The following is a 21,844-nucleotide window of genomic DNA, read 5'->3' on the forward strand; positions in this document are numbered from 1 at the left end:
TTTCTGTGTCTGACTTACTTCATTCAATATGACAATCTCTAGGTCCATCCGTGTTGCTGCAAATAACATTATTTCATTTCTTTTTATGGCTGAGTAATATTCCATTGTATATATGTACCACATCTCCTTTATCCGTTCATCTGTCAGTAGACACTTAGGTTGCTTCCATGTCTTGGCTATTGTAAATAGTGCTGCTATCCACATTGAAGTGCATGTATCTATACATAGAAAATCGTAAAGATGCTACAAAAAACTACTAGAGCTCATTAATGAATTTGGTTAAGTTGCAGGACACAAAATTAACACACAGAAATCTGTTGCATTTCTGTACACTAACAATGAAATATAAGAAAGAGAAAGTAAAGAAACAATCTCATTTACCATTGCAACAAAAAGAATAAAACACCTAGGAATAAACCTGCCTAAGGAGACAAAAGGCCTGTACTCCTAAAACTATAAGACGTTGATGAAAGAAATCGAAGATGACACAAACAGATGGAAAGATATACCATGTTCTTGGATTGGAAGAATCATTGTTGTCAAAAATGACTATACATGGGCTTCCCTGGTGGCGCAGTCGTTGAGAGTCCACCTGCCCGATGCAGGGGACACGGGTTCGTGCCCCGGTCTGGGAAGGTCCCACATGCCACGGGCTAGGCCCGTGAGCCATGGCCACTGAGCCTGTGCGTCCGGACCCTGTGCTCCGCAACAGGAGAGGCCACAACAGTGAGAGGCCCACGTACCGCAAAAAAAAAAAAAGACTATACTACCCAAGGCAAACTACAGATTCATGCAATCCCTGTCAAATTACCAGTGGCATTTTTCACAAAACTAGAACAAAAAAATCTTAAAATTTGTATGGAAACACAAAAGACCCTGAATGGTCAAAGCAATCTTGAGAAAGAAAAATGGAGCTGGAGGAATCAGGCTCCTTGACTTCAGACTATACTACAAAGCTGCAGTCATCAAAGCAGTATCGTACTGGCACAAAAACAGATATATAGATCAATGGAACAGGATAGAAAGCCCAGAGATAAACCCACGCACCTACAGTCAATTAATCTACAACAAAGGAGGCAAGACTATACAATGGAGGAAAGACAAGTCTCTTTCAATAAATGGTGCTAGGAAAACTGGACAGCTACATGTAAAAAAATGAAATTGGAACATTCTTTAACACCATACACAAAAATAAACTCAAAATGCATTAAAGACCTAAATGTAAGGCTCGGTACTATAAGACTCTTTGAGGAAAACATAGGGAGAACATTCTTTGACATAAATCGCAGCAAGATCTTTTTCGATCCACCTCCTAAAGTAATGAAAACGAAAACAAAAACAAAAACAAATGGGACCTAATTAAACTTAAAAGCTTTTGCACAGCAAAGGAAACAATAAACAAAACGAAAAAACAACCCACAGAATGGGAGAAAATATTTGCCAATGAAGCGACCGACAAGGGATTAATCTCCAAAATATACAAACAGCTCATGAAGCTCAGTAACAAACAACCCAATCAGAAAATGGGCAGAATATCTAAATAGACATTTCTCCAAAGAAGACCAAAACATACAGATGGCCAAAAAGCACATGAAAAGATGCTAACATCACTAATTATTAGAGAAGTACAATGAGGTGGCCATCATCAAAAAAAATCTACGAACAATAAATGTTGGAGAGGGTGTGAAGAAAAAGAAACCTTTCTACACTGTTGGTGGGAATGTAAATTAGTATAGCCACTGTGGAGAACAGTATGGAGATTCCTTAAAAAACTAAAAATAGAGCTACCACGTGATCCAGCAATCCCACTCCTGGGCATATACCCTCAGAAAACCACAATTCGAAAAGATACGTGTACCCTAATGTTCATTGCAGCGCTATTTACAATAGCCAGGACGTGGAAGCAACCTAAATGTCCATTGAGAGAGGAATAGATAAAGAAGATGTGGTACATATAAACAATGTTTTTCTCTATTATCAATAAAAATTTTCAGTTTCTCTCAGGGCTTGGACCCCTTGTTTCCCGCCTTGTTAATTGTGTTAAGAGATAGAGAAAAATGTGACATAGACATGATGAGATAGCTGTAGTGGAGAGAAGAGTGTGAGTATATGATCAGGATTGAAATGATAATAGTTTTTAAAATGTCAGTCTCTGAGTAGGGCCTGGCAGGAAAATGATATAGAGACATACTTGAGCAAAATGATTTGCAGTGATATTGTGGGGATTACAAAGATTCCTAAAATACGTTTAAAAGGAAAAAGCTCTCTTGTGTACATACAAAAATTTAATTAGCAAGACCAAGAAAAGTTGGAGGAGAAAAAAAAAAACCCATGTTTTAAGACAGCTGTCTCTGTAAATTAAATTATGCCAATAATTGGTTGTGTATTCCACACACAACCAATGTGTATTTTCTGAATTCCAAATCTTGTCTGCCTCCTTTTTTACTTAGTGCCACATTCTAGTTCTTTAATACTCATTTGTATGGAAACTGCTTTTTATATCCAGTCCATCTAACAAAGTAAGTTAGCCTTCATAGGAATATAGCTAACAGCTAGGTGCTTTGACTGGAGCAGCTGGTCTGTAACCTCAGGTATTCTTGGGAGCAGCTTTCCTTTCCTCTCCCTAGCTGAATCCTTATGTTTCTAGATCTGCGACTGTATCAGTTTCTCTGTGTGACAGAGTTAAGACATTTTCCGAGGTGACATAGTACTAACATCCCTTCCTTTCAACCATGTGATTTCATCTTTTTTGAATGTGTCATATAGTCTTTTCTGATGTGATTCATTAATCCAGTAAACACTTTTTCAGCCCCTACCTTGTACAGTTTCTAAACTCTGAGAAAACAGGTGACTAAAACATGATTTCTGCTCTTCCAGAGCTGACAGTATAATGAGAGGAAACAGATCAGTGCAAATAATTAGCTTAAAATAAAATGAGTACTAACAGCAGTATGGATAAAGTGCTGTGGAAGCTCTGAGTATTTGCTTCATCATGCTTCGTGTGGGATAGAGGTAGCTTCGTAACAAAGAATAGTTTGAATTTACTAGATAAGTAGGGAGGGCTTTGCTTGTGAAGAGAACAGCATATATATAAGAGGGTGAAAGAAAACATCCTGGAGAAATGCACGTATTTGAGGTATAGTATTTTTGGAATTAAGACTGGAACATCAGTGCAGCCTTCTGCTTGGCAGGATACGGGGTTTAGACTTTTTTCCTTAGCTAATGGAATCATTGAAAGATTTTAAGCATTAGAATGGTAGAATCATATTTGAAAGATGACCTTGGCAGTAGGGGAGAAGGATTTGAAGCAAGCAAAATTGGAGTGAGGGAGATCATTTTAGGTAGGAGTTAAGCATCTGAAATATAGTGGCAGTGGAGTTGGAGAGGAAGGAATGAGTTCAAGAGCTGTTAGTAGAATTCACTTGACTGTGAGAAAGGAGACACAAGGACAAGTCAACGCTTACTCAGATTTCTAGCTTTGGTGTCCAGGAAAATAAAGGTGTTCAGACTGGACAATGGATGGGAAGGTGGAGTCACTCAGTGGGACTCTGTGATTGCACTAAACCAGAGTAATTGCATGGGTTTCTTAAGACAGTATTGTATACCAAGCTCAGAAAGATAATGCTAATTTTTATGTGTAGATGATCTCCTTATTTAAAAAAAATCAGAAGATAAGAGGATGTAAAAGATAGGAAAACGGAAGTATTTAACAAACTTGGAATTTTGCAGGTAGAGTATTTTAGTTTGTAGATTCATTAACTTTTGTTTTAGAAACGTGTTCAGTTTTCTTTGCTGATGAAGTCAGATTGTAATAAATTTTAAATTGTTCTGTTTGGCGTTCATTAAATCATTTAAAAATTCGAATTATGAATTAATTAGAAATGAAAATGATTGAATTTACATTGAAAAATAATGAAGAAAATTCTCTTTTGTGTGTCTTAAATTTAAAAAACCATTAAATCGAGAATTAGTTTAGTTTCCTTTATCTAAACAGTTGTACCCAATGTTTGAATTCAAATTTTTCTCATTACCAATCTAAGAAGAGTAACCAACTTAGGGGAGAAAAAAATGTGTGTGTATGTGTGTGTGAGAGAGAGAGAGAGAAAGAGAGAGAGAGATTCAGTGCAGGAAGTGCTCTTCTGCCTTAGTTACACAGAATAAGCTGAAGAGAATATTGGTACACTTGATGAAAATGGTCCACAGTTTGGGGGCTGGCAGAGAGATCCTGGTAAAGAAAAGGCAGGAGCAACCAGGAGATGGCCACTGGCTCTGACCTAAAGTTCTGTTTTTCTTTATTGTACATATTGAAACATTAGTTTATTTTAACTAAAACATAATTTGATAATATAAGTCAGTATTTTTTCATAGCAAAAGATCATGAGGAATTTATAAAGTTTAATTGCAGTACTTTTTTTTCCCCCTTCCTTTAGATCGTATAATGAAAAAAACAGAAGAGTCTGAATCACACCTGGATTCTGAAATTAAAAGGAAAGTTGCACAGAAACGTCACAGTAGTACATGTCAGTCTACCCCACATTCTCTGTCTCCTGCTTCCAAAAAATGTTTAACTGATTTAGAGGTGGGTAGAGAAATTATTCTTTGTTGCTAATCAATTGGTATTTTTATTAATATTATTTTTAGTATTTATTAAATTCTAGGTGACCTTTTGAATAGGACTGGAAGAGAACTAGAAAAGTTATTTAGGCAAACTTTTCTGCCTTCACTAGATCATTTTTCAATTATCAAAAATCCAGAATGTATATCTTTCTGAAAAGAATTTGTAAGTACCTCCCTGCAGCATACTTCAAATGATTGCTCTCAATCAGAAGTTTTTAGAAATAAGTTTAAATTTATAGAAAAAATGATAAGTATCCACATATTATTCCATTTAATTCCCCAGTTTTCCACATTTGCTTTATTGTTCTCCCTCACTCTGCCTTCCTTTGTGTGTGTGTGTGTGTGTGTGTATTTTTCTGTACCATTTGAGTATAAGTAAGGCAGAATGCCCATTTACTATATAATACTTTAGTGTGTGTTTCCTTAAAAAAAAAAAAATTCTCCTATATAACCAGAGTACAACTGTCAAATATTTTTAATTAACATGGATCCAAAATTATCATCTAATCCACAAACTTCACTCAGATTTTCCCTAACCAGTGTCCTTTATGGGAACAGGATCCAGTTCAGGATCATGTACATTTAGTTGTCATGATCTTCAGTCTTCTTTAATCTGGAATAATTCCTTGATATTCCCTTCTCGTTAATAACCTTGATATTTGTAAGGAATATAGGCCTCTTACTTTGTACCTCAAGTTGGGTTTGTCTAATGGTTCATCATGATTTATACATTTTTCAAGAATCCTCAGAAGTGATGCTATGATCTTATTGCATCATATCGGGAAGTATATAATGTTGATTTTCACATTACTCACTTTTAAGATGTACTCTTCTAGATTTTTCCCGGTATTTTAGTAGGTATTTTTAATAGATATTTCTATACTCATTTATTTATTTTACTTATTTATTTTTGGCTGCGTTGGGACTTTGTTGCTGTGGATGGGCTTTCTCTAGTTGTGGCGAGTGGGCTTCTCATTGCCGTGGCTTCTCCTGTTGTGGAGCACGGGCTCTAGGCACACGGGCTTCAGTAGTTGCAGCATGTGGGCTTCAGTAGTTGCAGCACAGGCTCAGTAGTTGTGGCTTGCCAGTTCTAGATCATGGGCTCAGTAGTTGTGGTACACGGGCTTAGTTGCTCCACAGCATGTGGGATCTTCCCAGACCAGAGCTTGAACCTGGGTCTCCTGCATTGGCAGGCAGATTCTTAACCACTGCGCCACCAGGAAAGTCCCTATACTCATTTATTAATAAGAGTTTTTTCTTATCCCACGTTTACTTATATATTTTTCTGTTTTTATCAGCTTAGACACATAGATTCTTATTTTACACAAAACGGTTATACTCCATAACTATCATTTTTCATTTTGATGCTCAAACTGTCCCATGGAAAGTTCTTCAAGCTGGCTACTGTTTCTTTTTGACATATTGTCATCATTATTTGAGTACTTACTTTATGGTATAACCAGATGGTCTAGACTTCTTTGTATTTTCTCTGCATCAGCCCTAGTCATGCATTTCTCCCAAGGAGCCATTGTTTCTATAAGTGGAGGGAAGATATTTGGGCAATAGTTGTGCTCATTGCTACTGGGTGTCACATTTATAGGCCCTCTCAGCGACTGAACTAGGAAATATTTGTGTGCGTATGTGTTAATATTCAGTACTTATTAAAATCTACGAGTTTACATTGACAATTCCATTTCTAGTCCAACACCACAGTGTTTACTTTAGCCTTTTGTATGTTGCATGTTTGTAACTGCCTTCTCTGACAGTGAGAAACCTGTCTCCCATCATCTCCAGTGTATTTACTTATCTGCTCGGTGCTTTTTCCGTGCCCAGTCCTCTGACATGCCAGCCTAAGGTCGGCTTGGGACATACTGGCCTTCCCCACAGTGCTTGGCCCACTGCTTGACCCAGGGAAAGGAGGAGAGAGGAAGAAAGCTCCTTCCCAGACACATCATCCTTTCTCCATTAGGCATGCAAGCTAAAAACCTCAGAATTTTTTTTTTAACATCTAATATATATTTTCTTCCTTTTTATGTTTACTCCCATGCTACTTATGCTTTTCTTAGTGGAGATAAAGAATAGATTGGTGCCATCCTGTACGTAACTTTAAATTCTTGAATAAGATTAGTGGTTTTTCTTTCCATGTGTAGTCTGTGAAATTTCACACTATGTACTGCTTGTAAGAAAACAAGGTCTTTGGTATTTAATGAGACTATAAAAAGTTCAGAATATTTACACAGTATGACATTATCTCAGTGGTGTCTCATCAAAGGCAGGCTCTTTCTTATTAAGTATAGTTGGTTATTATTGTGTAGAGACTGGCAGATAACTATGTGATATGTAATTTGGATTTATTTTATTTTGTAAGTCTTCCACTGACCAAAAGGGAGGAAATGACACTTTAATTAATCTTTGTTTCCCAAAAGAAATTATACTTAACATACAATTGTTAGGAAAATTTACTACTTTACTAAAAGTAATTGAGCATTATTGAGATTCTAGTTTTTAGGTCACTAGGTTGATAAAATTCTTAATCTCTAGTTTTTATCATGAAAAATTTAATATCATGTTTGGTTCAGCTGATCTGCATTTTACTCTTAATTGTTGCAAACAGTTCTAAGATACATGTTTCTTAGCTGATGGAAGGCATATGATAATAGCTCATGATATATTTCCTTCTATATTTTAATATTAAAAATTTTAATAGTAGAGAAGTGTTTTTTCTGTTTCTGTATCAATTTTATAAAAGAAAATATGTGAAAGTATTGCTTTTCCATGGGGTTCTTTTTACTGAAATATGTCCTTTATTATAGACAATAAAGTATTGGAGACAGGCTGAACCCAGCTTGATCATATCCTCGATTCTTAAAAGGCAGAGTTAGCTCATACGTAGCTGATCCCCACTGTGGCAAATGGGGGTCTAGCTCCCACATAAATGAACGTATTTAAACTTTTTTGAGTGTACCATGATATTTTTTAAACCTAGCTAGAGGTGGAAATATGTCTATGCTCATCATGAAAATAATGGGGTTTAGATAATTTTTTAGAGGATTAGAGTGTAGTATGTAGATAGGGACTGCTCTGTTGTTTATGGTTTCCCTTTCTGGTACAGTAGGACGTGGTCAACCATTTGCATTATTTGTATCTTTACTTTCCTTCCTATAGACATAAGTGCTACAGAACCTTGTTCACATAAATAGGTACATGAGTATGGAAAGAGTTTTATTACAGTAATATCACCAAGTACCTTGAACTCCTTCTATGTTATATGCTTCAAAATTACATGACACTCTACTGTCAAAAAACATTTTTTAATGATATAACAATTGTAAGAGGCCTAGATTAGGCCTTCCTTAAAATATTTTTGAAGTACTGTCTTAGAAATAAATATCTTGTAAAAGTTTTTGTTAATCAGAACTTAGAATTGATTCATTTTTCCAACATTTAAAATTATCCTGCTTGGTTTGGTGATTTTTATACCGCAAGGCAGTGCACCCTTGTAATATTTCAAATGGAAGATGGGTTTAGTGTTCTTTTTTTTTTTGCTTTTAAGTATGAGAAGAACAATTGTGGCAGGTGGTGCTTTGACATGAGAAGCATAATCAAATCAGTTTTTGGAAAGGTTACATGTGTGAATTGAGGATCTAGATGTTGATTCCCTTGAGATTATATATGTCCTGTATGCCTTAGAAAATCTTTATGTAACCCTTGAGGAATATACATAGTCCAATTTGAAGACTGCTGGACTAGATGGTTTGAACATTCCTTCCAGCATTCTGATGCTAAATCTCAAATAACATTCAGGGTTTTGTGGTAGCCATAGTGATGATGATGGGAAGTAGGAGATTTAATTTTGAGATTACTGTTGTTGTTGTTCCATGATGTTGAAATAAAATGCCAAAGTCTTTTGTTTCTTTCCTTATTTTTTATGTTTTGGAATTTAAGGTTTCTAAACAGTGTGGATATTGTCCAAAATGTGGAAAAGAAAAAGAAAACCAGACCAAATGCCAAAGTTGTGATATTCCTTTTCCTAAGGATTTGCAAAGAAATTGCAGACAAGCTGTAACTTTGAATGAATCTACTGGATTATTAAGAACATCAATTCATCAGAATTCTGGAGGACAGAAGTCACAAAACACAACATTACCAGCCAAGAAGTTTTATGGCAACAGTGTGGGAAAGGTTCCAGTTGATATTATTGTGAGTTGTGATGATAGTGGACAGAATAATTTACAGACTAATGGGAAAGTCATTTTACCTAGGGCAAAAGTAGCCAAAATCACAAGCCTGAAAGAGAGGAAAACAAGCCTGTCAGACCTAAATGATCCAAGTAAGTATTTTACTCCCTTTAGTATTGCTGATATCAATCCGTTATTTTTCACATATATTTTTAATGTGAGCATGAGCATATTTCAGAACTGTAATTTTAAAAGGTATCTTCTTGTGTCAATTATGTGACATGGTTTTGAGGTAGATTATTAAAACTGTCCATGTAGTTGGAAAATATGACTGACTTTGTTCTTATTCCATCCATCTTAAATAGTTAAAAAAAAAAGAAAGGCACAGACCTTGGCCCTAGTCTTAGGTCAAGTGCCAGTTATGCCCCATTTTGTAACTTTGACCCGGTTAGTTTAATCTCTCTGATCTATAAGTGGATATATTTCCTTCCTGATAGGGTTCTTGAGGGAGTAAATTTAAAAATAACATGAAGTGCCTAGCATAGCTCAGTAGAGCTGAAAATTCGTTCCCGTACTACTTTTGTTCATCTCCTAAATCTTTTTTCCTATCTTTAGTCACATGTACATATATGCATGTATATGAAATGCAGTCCTTTTTGTAACAAATGGCACAAGATTGGAAACAGTCATGAACTGGTTGAATCAACTATAGTGTACGTAGCTGTACAGGGGGGAAGAAAGATCTTATTTAATATTGTGTAGAGTGATTTCCAAGATCTGTAATCAAGTAAATAAAGCAAGGTGCAGATCAGAGCTTATAGTATGCTACTCTTTATTTATGAAGGGTGGGAGGATATAGGTTTTTTTTTTTTTAATGAAAAGATATATCAAAAGCTAATTTTAAAAAGAAGTTAGTTGGAAGTGTAGGAAACAGTGTAGGAGTTAGGGATAGATGCTAGATTTCTCCAAATATACCTTGTTTTATAGATTTGACTTTGGAACCATGTAAATGTTTTACATGATTGTAAAACAAAATTAAGTCGGAGATTTAAAACAACAATAAAATCAAAAACAAAATGAAACCAATGAACTTAATTATGTATCTAGTTGGTGTCTTGAACACACAGAATTATTTCAAATTAATTTACATTAAATTAATATTGTGGCTATACATCCCTGATGTTCAAACAGAACTCCAAAGAAATCCTGACTGTATTCAGTAACATTATTATTAATAATATTACTATTGCTTTTTTTTTTTTTTTTTTTTTTGCGGTACGCGGGCCTCTCACTGTTGTGGCCTCTCCCGTTGCGGAGCACAGGCTCTGGACGCGCAGGCTCAGCAGCCATGGCTCACGGGCCCAGCCGCTCCACGGCATGTGGGATCTTCCTGGACCAGGGCACGAACCCGTGTCCCCTGCATCGGCAGGCGGACTCTAAACCACTGGGCCACCAGGGAAGCCCCAAAGTGTAGATTTTAAAAAAACAGATTTTTCTAGTTGCAAAGTCTCTATATACTTTATCATTCTTAAATTTGTATTCCTATTAAAATATTTTATTATTATGAAGCTTTTATTCTGTCCTTGGTGGTCAAATAATAAAATGTACAATGTCTCAAGTAGTGATAAACTCTATGTGGAAAAGTGAAGCAGGTCCAGGAAATAGAGAGTGACAAGTGTCACAGTGAAGAAGCTTGCAATTTTAGATAAGTGGTGGAATTTGAGATAGGTAGGTGAAAAAGTTACTTGATAGAGTAACTTTTGAACATTGCCTAGAATGAAGTGAGGAGGAAGATAGGCTGATTTCTATGGAACAAGTTTGTAATGTAAATGCAAAGACCATATATTAGTCAGCTTGGGTTGCCATAACAGAATACTATAGACTGAGTGGGCTTAAACAACAGAGATTTATTGTCTCACAGTTCTGGATGCTGCAACTCCAAGATTAAGGTGCCATCAGGTGAGGCCTCTCTTCCAGGCTTGCAGATAGCCACCTTCTTTCTGTGTATTTACATGGCCTTTCTTTTGTGCTTGCGCAGAGAGGGAGAGGGAGATTTCTGTCATCTCTTTTTCCTATTTCACCAGTCCTTTCAAATTAAGGCCTCACCTTTATGACCTCATTTAACCTTTATTACCTCTTTATAGGCCCTGTCTCCAAATGTAGTTGCATTGGGGATTAGGGCTTCAACATATGAATTTTGAAGGGACAGAATTTAGTCCATAGCAGACCCTGATACAGAATCTTACGTATATTCATATAGAATATATTCCATGTTTTATATAGAATCAAAGCAGCTATGAAAACAGCTCTTTAACTGTCGTCATCTTTGCATACTCTCTCCCCATTTACTTTACGGTTATGGTGCCATTGAGCACAACCTCTATTTTAAGTTAATAAAACAAGAGCTGTGTAGTACAATTCTATCTGTTGCAGTATTGGGGCTTTAAAATAAGTTTTTTTTTTTATTTAACATCTTTATTGGCGTATAATTGCTTTACAATGGTGTGTTAGTTTCTGCTTTATAACAAAGTGAATCAGCTATTCGTATACATATATCCCCACATCTCCTCCCTCTGCGTCTCCCTCCCTCCTACCCTCCCTATCCCACCCCTCTCGGTGGTCACAAAGCACTGAGCTCATCTCCCTGTGCTATGCGGCTGCTTCCCACTAGCTCTCTGTTTTACGTTTGGTAGTGTATATATGTCCATGCCACTCTCTCACTTTGTCACAGCTTACCCCTCCCCCTCCCCATATCCTCAAGTCCATGCTCTAGTTAAAATAAGTTTGATAGAGTAGCTATAGAAGTTTTAATGTTTCTGAAGCACAATAAAAATTACGGTAGGTTGAACACTAGGCTTACCATTTAATATGTATTTCTGCTTAGCTTTTCATAAACAACATAAGCAGTTCATGGACTTTTTTAAAGCTTACGTATGACAGACACTATGCTATAAACCTTTTACATATTAACTCATTTGTTCTTAAGACAGTCCTTTGAAATAGGACTTTATTGTCCCCAGTATCCAGAGGAGAACTGAGGCAAATAGCTAGTAAGTGGCAAGACCCTAATTTTCAAGTGTGTGTAAATCAGCTTGGACCTTTTAATCTGGCCTGTTAGATTTTGTGTTAATAAAATACCAGTTCTGAAAAAGATCAACTTTAGCATTTGCTCCTGAGACTGGATAGCAAAATAAAAAAGATGAATGGTGTGATGCTAGGGGTGATGCCTCTCTGGGACTTGTATATGACTCAAAAAATATTAACTAAGCATTTATGTGTATGATACGGAAAAAGAAAATTGCTCGTACAAGTTTATACATTGTTCAATACATGACTTTCTTTGCCAAGCAGTTTTAGATGCTGGGAATATAGCAGTAAGCAAGGCAGTATTTTTGCTCTTTTACAGTTTATATTAGTGGGGAGAGACAAATGAGCAAGTAAACATCCACAACAAAAGACAACAGAAATTTAAATTAGTTGATGTGAATAAGTACCTGTGTGCTACTTTAGATTGGGTGGTCAATCAAAAAGTGGTATTTAAGCTAACGTTTGATGACCAAAATGCAAAAAAGTGTTAGGGGAATTACAGTCAGACAGGAACAGAAAAAATGCCAGTATACCTGGAAAAAATGCCGGTATACCTGGTGGTGGTGTTAGAGGAACAGAAAAAAGCTGGTATACCTGGAACATAAAGAGGGAAAAATGGAGTAGTATGAGAAAGTAGAGTGGGGCCAGATTACGTAAATTTATGAACCAGGGTAAGGAGTTAGTATTTGACTCAAGTGCAGTATGCTGGCTCTGTGCAATTACAATATAGAGATGAGTTTGATAAGATTCAATAATGAGTACGTGGTAGAAGAGCAAATTACCTTAATATAATGTCTTGCCCACGTTCATTTACTAAACAAGATTTATTAAGCATTAAGCACTGGTCCAAGTTCTCCCAAAGACCAGTTGTGATGTTAGTGATTCCTTGTGTGAGATAAAATTATTTGGTCACATGCAATTTTACACACATTTAAAATGCGTGCTATTTTGTGAATAATTGATATGCAGATTATCTTCATACCTAAGACTTTCTGGAACTCTGAAATAAACCTACTGATAAACATTTAATTTTTGCTGTAACTTGTGTATGTTTCTGTGTGGGTGATTGTGGTGGACTGTAGAATCAATTTTACATTTGTATGTTGTTTAAAAAAATGTCAGTTCTAATTGTTCTCCAAATTTAACTTTTCATCAGATAGAATGAATTATATCTTAATTTTTATTAATCTCAGATCTGGAGGAGATTGAAAGCAAATATATTTCCCACTTTGTTCATGTGTTTACATTTTTAACTGACAGGAATGAAATATCTGAAGTATTTAACATTTTCTTTGTAGTCATTTTGTCCAGTGATGATGATGATGATGACAGTGATAGGACTAACAGAAGAGAAAGCATCTCTCCTCAACCTGCTGATTCAGCATGTTCATCCCCAGCACCATCCACGGGAAAAGTAGAAGCAGCACTAAATGAAAACACCTGTAGAGTAGAGCATGAACTAAGAAGCATTCCAGCAGATTCAGAATTAAATACAGTTACCTTGCCAAGAAAAGCAAGAATGAAAGACCAGGTACTTTTCATATTTATTGACATTTATTCAGATTAAGTCTCCTTTGGTATGTAAATATTTGGGGGGGAGGACAATTTGGCAGTATCTTAGGAGAAGAATGAATTAGTCATGAAGTAGGACTTAAAATAACACTTGGAAGATATTTGAAAGAACATTAAAACACATACAAAAATAAATTTAAATTAAAGGCTTAAAGTGTAAAAAGTTCAGCAAGAAACAACAATAACCTTATAGTAAGTGAAATGTAAGTGTAAATATACTTGTATAATCTAGTGGGCAGGAAAAGGTCATTTTAACTTGGGTGTATTTTACCATAATATTGTGGTTTTACTATATTTTATATTTTACTGTATAAAATTTTTAAAATACTCAGATGGCAAAGGATAACAGAGATTATGTCTATAGACAATAGATCTAGAAAGGGATATTTGTAATAATGCAGATAACATACACTAATATCTATAATAGACCAAGGGACAGAATTTAGTCCTCTTTTAAAAATTAGAGGAAAAAAAATAAAAGAAGATAGGAATAGATAAGAAGAGAAAATTCAGGTAATAAACTTTTATAGAAAAAGTACATATTAAAGAAAATGAAATATAACCATGTACTTAACAGACTTTCAAAATTAATGCAAAATCGATTAATATGTACTACTGGCAACAATCCAAGGCAAAGGGTACTTTCCTTATATGCTGATGAAAAAAAATTAAGTTGTTATGGCCTTTTGGGAAAGCAATGTAAAACATCTACTAAAATATTTAAAAGGTATACTGAATGACCAAGTAATTCATTCCCTAGACTCAATCTCAAAGGAATCCTCTATCTCCAGTGCTTAGACTGTATGTATAAATATGATTATTAGCAAACATAATCATTGCCCATTAATATAGAAATGGCTGAAGAAACTATATCTATACCATGGACTGTTATGCAGCCACTGACAATAAAAATCAGAGCTATATCAATGACTTTTAGGATTTCTACATGGCCCTGCTTAGTGAGAATACCAAGATGCAGAAATATGCATATTTTCTTATTTTTGTAAAAAGAACTTTAAAAAACTTGTATGTTAAAAAGTTATATGTGTATGTACATATGTCAGGAATTCTAGAAGTTATAGATAAAAATATGGAACCATACATGTTTGATGAAGATAGGAACTGTAAGAAATGAAAAACAAAATAGCTATAATAAAATACAGTTAAAATTATAGAAAAAATTATAGAAAAAATATAGATTGATATTTTTAATATAATCTTGGGGAATACCTTTCCAAACATTTCAGTACAAGCAAGAATAATAAATGAAGAAATGAATATATTTGATTAAATGGAAGATACAGAACAGTGAACCAAAACACCATCCACAGAATTTGATAGGTAATGCAAATGAGAAAAAATAGTGAAGTATGTGACAAAGTATGAGTTGGTCCTTTATATATTTTTAATTTCTTAAAAATCAAGAAATAGAAGCAAACCATAGAAAAATGAGTAAAGGGTATGAATAGAGGTTTTTTTTTTTAAGTAAAGTACTAAAAAAGAAATTAAAGTAAAATATTTTAAGTGTTAGATGGCTAAAAAATTTAAACTATAGTAGTATTTCTTCTTGGCTAGTGTTTGGAGGAATGGAATATTGGCTGTGTAAATTGGTATAATTATGCTGGTGTGCAATTTGGTGATAATTGTATATTCGAGGATTTAGCTGCAAAAATGCTTGCCAGAGAATATTGTGTCATGGGGAAAGGTCAGAAAGAACTCAGATGTCCAGCATAGGAGGGCTCAGTTAAATAAACGTGGATATCCATGAATTTGTGAGCAGTTTTTACACTGACACACTGAATAGTACGGGTTCCTCTGTGCCAGTTTACAGGCCCCTTGGGAGGATGTGGACCGCCCAAGTTCTAGACTCAGTCTCTCCACTATGGATTCAGCTGGAGCAGCTCTTAAATTATCTAACTTATTATTGAGCTAAATAACGTCTCATTTGAAGAAATAATTCTAAAGCTAAAAAAAGTTTTTAAACTGCTCTAATAGGTTTCTGTTAATAACCTGGGAAAATATTCATGATAAATCTGTTAATAAGCCTGAGAAAGCAATTTACAGAAATAAATATGTGTGTGTGTATCACATTTTGTTTTAATACATATTTTTTCTTGTGACATAGATCACAGAAATGTCTCTAGAGGGATAATGGGAGTAGTGACTATTTTGTGCAGTGGACATTTTTTTTTCCTCTTGGTTTTTAATCAAGATCATGTTTTATTCTTGTGATGATAATAAGGTTTTTAACATAATAACTTTACTTTTAATTACATTTAATTTAAAGTATATTTATATAAAATACATTTTTATATTATGATTAATTTGCATTTGAGAGTGACTGAAATCTTAACAGATCAAGTCATTTAACACTTTTTAATATATAAAGAAGCATCATTTTATAATAAATAACCATTTTCCTAAATTATATGTTTTCTAAAGAGCTGCTAATTTAATCCAAATACTACAACCACTACCACTATTACTAGCTAACTTCTATCCAGCATTTTACTGTGCATGAAGCACAGTGCTAAGCTGCTTATATGCATTAATTCGAGTAAATACTCTTACATTTTAGCTTAGGAAACCAAAACTTTAGTAGGAGTTATTACGTTTTACAAGATCAGATCATTAAAAGGTAGCATAGTTGTGCTTTGAACCCAGGCTGTCTGATTCCCAGAGTACCATTTCTCACTGCTGTGCTATTACTGGCATTTCAATTAATAGCCAGATAAAATATAGCAAGATAAAATAGAAGGGTTTACTGTTATTGTTATAGAATCAATAAATATTTACTTCATCTAACACTGTTGAAATAAAATCAGTCTTATGTCTTGATAATTATATTTCTTTTTAAAAAAATATTTATTTGTTTATTTTTGGCTGTGTTGGGTCTTTGTTGCTGTGCGTGGGCTTTCTCTAGTTGCAGCGAGTGTGGGCTACCCTTTGTTAGAGTGTGTAGGCGTCTCATTGCACTGGCTTCTCTTGTTGTGGAGCATGGGCTCTAGGCACACAGGCTTCAGTAGTTGCAGCACACGGGCTCAGTAGTTGTGCCTCGTGGGCTCTAGAGCGCAGGCTCAGTACTTGTGACGCATTGGCTTAATTGCTCTGCAGCATGTGGGATATTCCCGGACCAGGGTTTGAACCCATGTCCCCTGCATTGGCAGGAGGATTCTTAACCACTGTGCCACCAGGGAAGTCCCAATAATTATATTTATGTTGGGTCTTCTTTGCATATGTCTACTTAGTTTGCAGCTTTGTTTTAGTAACTTATTAAGTGAAAATTTTTTTTCCTTTTTCAGTTTGGTAATTCTATTATCAACATACCTCTAAAACGTCGCAAAGTGATTTCTCAAGAAACTTTAGTTGATCCTGTATCTTTAAGCTGCCAAAGTTCCTTTGATAGCGTAATTTTAAACTGTCGAAGTATACGAGTAGGAACACTCTGCCGACTATTAATAGAGCCTGTAATTGTAAGTACCTTCTAAGCTCTTTACTGTACCAATTATAAGATTCAAAATTTCATGGCTGAGGCTAATATGTAATATTTTAAAATTTATAAGTTAAAATATTTAATAGAATATTAAAATTATTTCAAGATTTCAAATTGCTTAGGAATATATAAACAATTGTAAATTGCTACTCACCATAAAAATTACTGGGTAAAAAATTTATTATATATACTCCAATAAAAAATTTTTTTTAATCATGATGTAATATTCAAGGTAGTACGTATTCATCATAGGAAGATGCTTGTTCTCACTGAGTTAGAATTACCCTCCAGTGTGTTATCATTTTATTCTCATGCTAGCTCGATGCATGAAAAGAGTATTTTAAAGAACTGTATGAGAGAAAGAAGAATCCAAAAGCTTTGTGGTCTGCAGAAAAATGTCTTGTAACATAGCAACTCCTAGAAATAGATTAGTGGACTACAGTGGCCACTCAAGAGGCATTGTGGTTTTGAACTAGTTCAGTGTCCATAAAGCCCAAAGGACTTTCTATAGTCCCTTTATCTTACCTGTCATACCTGTCTCCTTATTACTCTACTACCACCAATCCAATTCAAATGTATATTTTCTATTAAAATTTTAACATAATCTCCTTAACCTGCCTTCTAAGTCATAATTTTTCTTCTTTCTAATGTATCCTATACATTGTTGGTAGGTTAATCTTCCTACAGCACTGTACTTATTTTGTAAAAGCCTTTATTTTAAATGTCTTAACTTGGTGTCCCTAACTGTCTATTTCCAACTATGTTTTCAACAAAGGCTGACTTCATTCTCAGTATTGTAAAGGCCAGATAGAGGAATGCAGTACATGGATCAGTTTTTCTGCCTTATGTGGGCTAAGTCCCAAATAACATGTCATTTAGGGTGTTTGTAGCAAAATCTTCAGAAATCTATGATTGTTACTAACGTATCTTATTTTTTAGTTTTGTTTAGATTTTATCAAGATACAGCTAGAAGGTAAGCTATTTTATATCCTCCTGCTCACTAAAGCTTTGTTTACGCTAAAACACTTCAATGGAATAAAAAATTAAATGATATTCTTAGAATTCATTAAGATGGTTAGTTATTACATACATCTTAACAAAAGGCATTATACCTTAATGGTGTAATTTCATACTGTAACATCACAAAAGCTATGTTTAATTTTTTAAGTATGCTTCATTAGAATCCTCTTTCCATCTGGGAAAAAATGTAGATCTTCTTTAAGATCAAAGATTTTCCTTCATTTCCCACTAGAGTTACTGTTTACAGAGTATAATAAATATGTACTTAACTTTAAAATTGTACTTCCTTACAGTTTCCTCCATTCATGATTTTGCCCTCTTAAGAATTGATTTATTTTCCATTTCCATTTGTTTTTCTCCAGAACCAGAAAAGGAACCTGTAGGGATTACTTTAAATACCTCTGATCTAACAAAATGTGAGTGGTGTAATGTCCGAAAATTACCAGTAGTGTTTCTTCAGACGACTGCAGCAGTTTATCAGAAACTGAGCATGCAACTGCAGATGAACATGGAGGATAAAGTTCGGAATGACTGTAAAGGAATAAATAAGTTAACAAGTAAGTTATGTAGAGCAAATATAGTAATACATACAATACATTGTTTAGCAGAACGTGAGTCGACTTTGATAGATACCTTAGATGTATCTTAATTACAATCCTTACAGTGACCTTGTAAGATAGATATTACTTCTCTCATTTTATAGGTGAGGAAAAGTCCACAGAAAGTGGAAGTTCTGAAGATATAACCCGGGTTTACCCATGTAGAAAGTTTTCAAAATGGGTTAAAATTCAAAAGATATATACTCTTTATTTTAACACTGTATGATCTGAATAAAATGAGTTTTTTGTTTGTTTGTTTTGTTTTGTTTAAATGTACTGATAGGAGTTCTAACAGTAAATCAGCGATCAATCTGGAAACCTTGAAACTTAGCCTGATTAGGAAGTTTGAACGTTCATCGAACAGGTCTTCAGTCCTCTACAATAAATCAGTGTGGTTCTCCATTTTGTTTCCCTTCCCCTCTAACGTTTGTGGTTATAGCATGATTAGTTGTAAAATATTTTTCCTCAGTAATTGCTGCTTCAGCTTAATGATGAGTAAGTGATAGCTACTATTAAAGTTGCAAGAGTTGGCACATTAGTGAATAGCAGGGGTTTTTTTTGTTTTTTTTTTAAATTTTATTTATTTATTTATGGCCGTGTTGGTTCTTCGTTTCTGTGCGAGGGCTTTCTCTAGTTGCGGCAAGCGGGGGCCACTCTTCATCGCGGTGCACCGACCTCTCACTATCGCGGCCTCTCTTGTTGCGGAGCACAGGCTCCGGACGCGCAGGCTCAGTAATTGTGGCTCACGGGACTAGTTGCTCCGCGGCATGTGGGATCTTCCCAGACCAGGGCTCAAACCTGTGTCCCCTGCATTGGCAGGCAGATTCTCAACCACTGCGCCACCAGGGAAGCCCTGAATAGCAGTTTTTACAGTTAAATCTAGAGATACCAATTCACTTGGCAATTTCTTATTTGTGTTTGACAAAAATGTTAACTGATTATATATTTAAAACTAATATATTTGGATTCTATTAGATGAAATAAATTAGTTACATCTATGGATAGATTTGTTCTTGAGCTGCTGCTAGAGTAATGTGTTCTGGTTCCTTTCTTTTAATAACTTAGGTGACATTGTTAGGTGACACTGTCATTGGTCTTTATTCTAGTATTGTATATCCACTGTATGCCAAACAGTGTTTTGAACATTTATACCAGGATTTCTGGTGATACTCTTGGAAATAACTAGTTGTTACTTTTTTTCTGGTATCTGTTTACTTATTTTTTTTCCTTTATACTTACAGTTATATTGATTTCTTTTCAGATTTGGAAGAACAATACATAATTCTAATTTTTCAAAATGGCCTTGATCCTCAGACAAATATGGTATTTGAAAATATCATTACTGACATTGGTATAAAGAATAATGTGTCAAATTTTTTTGCAAAAATTCCCTTTGATGAAGCCAATAGCAGACTTGTTGCCTGTACAAGAACGTGTGAAGAGAGCAGCAAAGGAAGTTGTGTGCAGAAAGAAAACAAAATTAAAAATGTAATTATATTTTTTAATGTTTTTAATGTAATTTTAAATGGTACCTTTAAAGGGAAATGTGGTTCATTATCATATTGCTCATTTGGAGTTAGATCCTTTTAATTCCATTTCAGAATTATTTGCTTTTATATGTGATTTGTAAACTACCTTGTGTCGAAATATTAATGGTGGTGGATTATTTGTGACACAAATTGTAATTGGTACAAGTCTCAGGAGCATTTTATCGGTACAAGTCTCAGGAGCATTTTTATTTTAGTTCCTTTCCACATTCTGTTCTTATCTTTACTTTTTGTCTCCTTTTTTTCTCTCATCCTGTTTTCTTTTTCCCTCACTCTCAACATACATATACGTACAGTGCTACATTCAAATCGATTGTTACTCTGTTTCTTAAATTTGCTGTTGGTTCCCAGTGGTGACATTGGCTTCAGTACAAATAAAGGAATTTTGGTCCCTGATGTATTGTCCATTTATGTGTAACGTGTGCCTACATGGTTGAAAACTTGGAAAGGAAGAATGTATACCGTTTGATTCTGACTCTCAACTAATTCTAGAATAACGGATTATGTAGTAGGTGACTCTGAAGCTACCTGAATCAAAGGCTGAAGTACTACTATAACACATAATGTTAATCAATATGACTTACCTATCACAGCAACTGAAGTTTGCTGACAATTTATTAGAAATGCTGACAATTTATTAGACATATTAAATCTTTTATCTGCCTACAAATTTGGAAATAGGGCTGGCTATCCAAGGCATATTATTGGTGAAGTTGAGCAAGGCTTCACCAGAAAAGAGCTATTCACACAGTTAGTGGGTTGAAGAAAAGAATAGAGGGAGGAAGGGGAACCATTCCCCTTCTTTTGCAGAATTGGCTACAGGAGATAATGCCAGAGGAAGAAAAGAGCAGCTGGAGCCCTAAGGCAGCTGTGATGGACTCATATTTCAATGGAAGGCTCTTTCTTTAAGGATTTCTTGATTCTGGAGAACTGAAGCTCAGTAGACTCTGTTCCCTGAGCCTCTGCTCCCATATTCCATGGATTGCCTGAGCTTAGGTAGGCCTACACTCCTAGAAGAAAAAAACGCTATCTGTTCTTTGGATTTTACTAACATAATCTAATTTAATATGGATGGTTGAGATCTTAGGATACTGGAAAACCAGTTACAAAAATTGGAAGAGTATCACTGTTCTGGAAGCTACAGATAAAAAGAAAGTTGACCCTAGTTTTGCCTGTTTCTTATTTTTAATCTTTTTAAATTGAAAAGCATTCTTGCCTTGTACTTTTTTTATTGAAAATGTTTCAAATTGATTTTGTGAATTGATAATTTAATTTTCTTTACCAGGTGTCCCTTGAATCTAAAATACAACTTAAAAACAAACATGAATTCCAGTTTTTTGATGATGAGGAAACTGGAGAGAGCCACACCATCTTCATGGGCCCTGTAGAAAAGTGAGAGGATTCCTTTACATTTGCAACACTCTTAAGTTTCTTCTCTGTTTTATTACATTTTGGTTATATGCATACCTATTTTTATTTGTTGGCTTATTTTTTAAAATTTTGTTACAGATTGATAGTATATCCACCACCTCCAGCTAAGGGAGGCATCTCCGTTACTAATGAGGACCTGCATTGTCTAAGTGAAGGAGAATTTTTAAATGATGTTATTATAGACTTTTATTTGAAGTAAGTTAATTTTCTCCTAGACCTTTAGCAAATTTTTAACATTTTATAATGTATACATGTATTTTCTAGAGTCAGAATTGTTTGGATTTTGAATTCCATCACTGC

The 21,844-nt window shown here is 34.8% G+C and overlaps 1 protein-coding gene across 4 annotated transcripts in view; it reads left to right on the forward strand.

Moving 5' to 3' along the window:
• Nucleotides 1-21,844, forward strand: part of SENP6 (SUMO specific peptidase 6) — a 102,667-nt gene that overhangs the window by 55,467 nt on the left and 25,356 nt on the right. For all 4 annotated transcript variants that reach the window (XM_082668655.1, XM_082668656.1, XM_082668653.1 and 1 more), the window contains 9 exons: nucleotides 4,431-4,579; nucleotides 8,563-8,947; nucleotides 13,181-13,413; nucleotides 16,757-16,927; nucleotides 17,887-17,920; nucleotides 18,330-18,524; nucleotides 19,828-20,054; nucleotides 21,399-21,505; nucleotides 21,623-21,739. In XM_082668655.1, the coding sequence (XP_082524781.1) occupies nucleotides 4,431-4,579; nucleotides 8,563-8,947; nucleotides 13,181-13,413; nucleotides 16,757-16,927; nucleotides 17,887-17,920; nucleotides 18,330-18,524; nucleotides 19,828-20,054; nucleotides 21,399-21,505; nucleotides 21,623-21,739 (1,618 nt within the window). The remainder of the gene's footprint in view (nucleotides 1-4,430; nucleotides 4,580-8,562; nucleotides 8,948-13,180; nucleotides 13,414-16,756; nucleotides 16,928-17,886; nucleotides 17,921-18,329; nucleotides 18,525-19,827; nucleotides 20,055-21,398; nucleotides 21,506-21,622; nucleotides 21,740-21,844) is intronic.

Source organism: Grampus griseus (assembly GCF_964374135.1).
Source record: "Grampus griseus genome assembly, chromosome: 13".
In the NCBI taxonomy this organism is placed as follows: Eukaryota; Metazoa; Chordata; class Mammalia; order Artiodactyla; family Delphinidae; genus Grampus; species Grampus griseus.